This window comes from Plectropomus leopardus, chromosome 22 (assembly GCF_008729295.1).
Source record: "Plectropomus leopardus isolate mb chromosome 22, YSFRI_Pleo_2.0, whole genome shotgun sequence".
In the NCBI taxonomy this organism is placed as follows: Eukaryota; Metazoa; Chordata; class Actinopteri; order Perciformes; family Serranidae; genus Plectropomus; species Plectropomus leopardus.
In genome coordinates, this window is record NC_056484.1 from 504,216 (window position 1) to 506,870 (window position 2,655).

Genomic DNA, 2,655 nt, shown 5'->3' on the forward strand with positions numbered 1-2,655 from the left:
GTGATATAATCTATTCCACCCTCAGCCTCCAGGCTGTGAGACTGCTGAACTCTCTCCCCTCCTGAGGAGAGTGAAGTTATTAATTCTACCTCTCATTTGTGCAATAATAACCCCACAGCTGCTACAGTGTTTTTGCTTACACAGTTTATATACTGGTTATTCTATTTTTGCACTACACTGTTTACACTGTTTATTTACTGATTATTCTGTTTTTGCACTATTTATTCTGCTGTTTACATTCGGTTTATCTGTTTTCTCTCTACTGCACTCATTACTATTTTTGCTCTTGCTTTTTTTTTCTTTTTTAGTTATATAGACTATATTTTTAATTCTTTAATTCTATTATAACTCTGTTGTGCCTGTGCACTTTACTGTTTGCCCTGTCCTGTCTGATATCTGTCTACGCATGGGATAGTGAGAAAAGTAATTTTGATTCCTTTGTATGTCAAGCACAGGTGAAGAAATTGACAAATAAATCTGACTTTTGACTTTTAATCTGCTCAATATGTAGTATATTGAAAATAATTTATTTTTTCTATCTAAAAACTAGTGACATCATGATAAAAACCTGGCATTTAAAGGGTTAAAATTCTGAAAACTATTGAATATTTGATATTTATGAATACGACGATGGATGTTGGCTAAAAACTCAATGAAAGTAGAAAATAAAAATTATATTATTGAAAGCTTGAATTTGAAAAGTGTATATGTAAATAAAACTATGGTGCAGTTCATCAAAGTTTTACAGTGACAGTGAATCCAGCTGCAGATATCGGCTGTGTTTTTAACCCCGTGTTTTCCTGTGTTTCTCTCCTCAGATCTTCGGGATGATCTTCAGCATGATGCTCTGCTGCGCCATCAAGAGGTCCAGAGACTTCGTCTAAAACTCGACACAAAATCTCCTCCGTCTTAACTTCTGTGTCCTCACCTCCACCTCCGCCACTTCCTGTCTCTTTAATAACAATCGTCTCTCAGTTTCCCCGCTCGCTCCGTACAGGATGACCTCACCGCGAGAGTACGGCGCCGCAGCAGCAACCACGCCCACAAAACACCCCCCCATCAACGAAATGTTTTTATTCTGGCACCCGAAATAATCAATGTGTTTCTGTCATCAAGTCACAGAGCAGGTCTGCAGGTCATCGAGTCACAGAGCAGGTCTGCAGGTCATCGAGTCACAGAGCAGGTCTGCAGGACTGCAGGACTGCAGGTCTGCAGGACTGCAGGTCTGCAGCGCTGCTGGTCTGCAGCACTGCAGGTCTGCAGGACTGCAGGTCTGCAGGACTGCAGGACTGCAGGTCTGTGCTGCCCCCTGGCGGACACTGGAGATCACCTCATTAACTCGCCACTGTTGATAAAAATCACTTTTTTTGTGTAAAAACGTGTTTCAGAAAAGTTTGTCGCCTGAGTCCGTTTGTGGTCTAACAGGCTTTTTGCAGCTAACTCGATTTTACTGCAACACTTTTTTGTTTTTTTTGTTTTGTTTTTGCTTGTTTCTTAAAGTTTTGTGTTTTGACTTTTATAAAAAGCAGAACTGCAGCGTTTTATGCAAATATTGTGATGATTGCAGTTCAGATATATCTTTAAATGCCAAATAAATGAACTAATGAACAATGATTTGAGTCGAGCTGAGACTTTGTGCCAATGGCCGGAAAACATTTGGTGATTTAAATTTAAAAAAAAATTAAGAAATCATTCATCATTCATCATCAAAATTAGATGTAGTTTGATGTTACGTGTAGGTGACGTCTGTTAACCCTTTGAAACGTAGACGGACGTCAGTTTTTCTTGTGCTGCATTTCACCTTTCACAAATATTTAGGCCACTAAAACCTGAAAAAAAAAAAATTCTCTTTAAAAACATGGGAAAAGGCAATTAGCAAATTCAAAGAAACTGGGAAAAGGTGAGAAGAAAATAAAGTGAAAATTTATGTTAAGAAAGGAGAGAAATAACAGAGAGAATTATTAATTTTTTTTTAAAGGGAAAATGAAAATGTCCAGATTCTATATTTATGATTATTTCCTTGTTTGTTTTTGGTTTGTATTGTCCTTTCTTCTTTCCTTCTTTCTTTTTTTCTTACTTTATTTTTTAAACGTTAAAAAATGTCTTTCATTTAAAATGTAATCCAAATAATGTCTCAAACAGCCAAAATGTTAAAATAGAAGAATAACAGTTTCTTCCACACAAAGCAAGTGTTTAAGAAGAACAAAATTAAAATGCAATTTTAATTATTTAGTCTTTGTTTCTTCTTCTGTGGTACTCAAACTCGATCAAACAGTTTAAAATAAAAAAAAACAAACAACAAAAGTCCAGAGGCGGTCAGAATACAGCGTTATTTATTCCATAAAACAAATGAAATAAATAAAAAAATGAAACACATGGCTTTCACAATCCTAAAGTCGTGGCGAAGTTTGTTTCACACTGAGCTGTTTGTTTTCAGGTGTTTGTTCACTGCAGCTCGTCTGTAAACAAACGCTACAAAACAAACAGGAATGCAAAGAGACGAGACAAGCTCGAGTCCGCTGATATTCGGTGTTTTCTGTCAGAGACGGACCAACGCTTTGTCGGTTTTTGGTCTTTTCAGTCTTTTTGGATTAGTTGACAGAAAAACAGAGAATAACAGCAGTGTCTTTCTGTAACATCTGAGGCCAGAAAGAA

The 2,655-nt window shown here is 36.7% G+C and overlaps 1 protein-coding gene across 2 annotated transcripts in view; it reads left to right on the forward strand.

Annotated features, from left to right (window-relative positions):
* LOC121961348 (CD9 antigen-like) overlaps positions 1–1,614 on the forward strand; it is a 14,025-nt gene extending 12,411 nt beyond the window's left edge. The window contains exons 8-9 of one of the 2 annotated variants that reach the window (XM_042511297.1): positions 819–1,223; positions 1,264–1,614. In XM_042511297.1, the coding sequence (XP_042367231.1) occupies positions 819–884 (66 nt within the window). In that variant the 3' untranslated portion in view covers positions 885–1,223; positions 1,264–1,614. Of the gene's footprint in view, positions 1–818 lie in introns of both variants that reach the window. The other variant, XM_042511299.1, reaches the window with a different exon arrangement.
* The last annotated feature ends 1,041 nt before the right edge of the window (positions 1,615–2,655 follow it).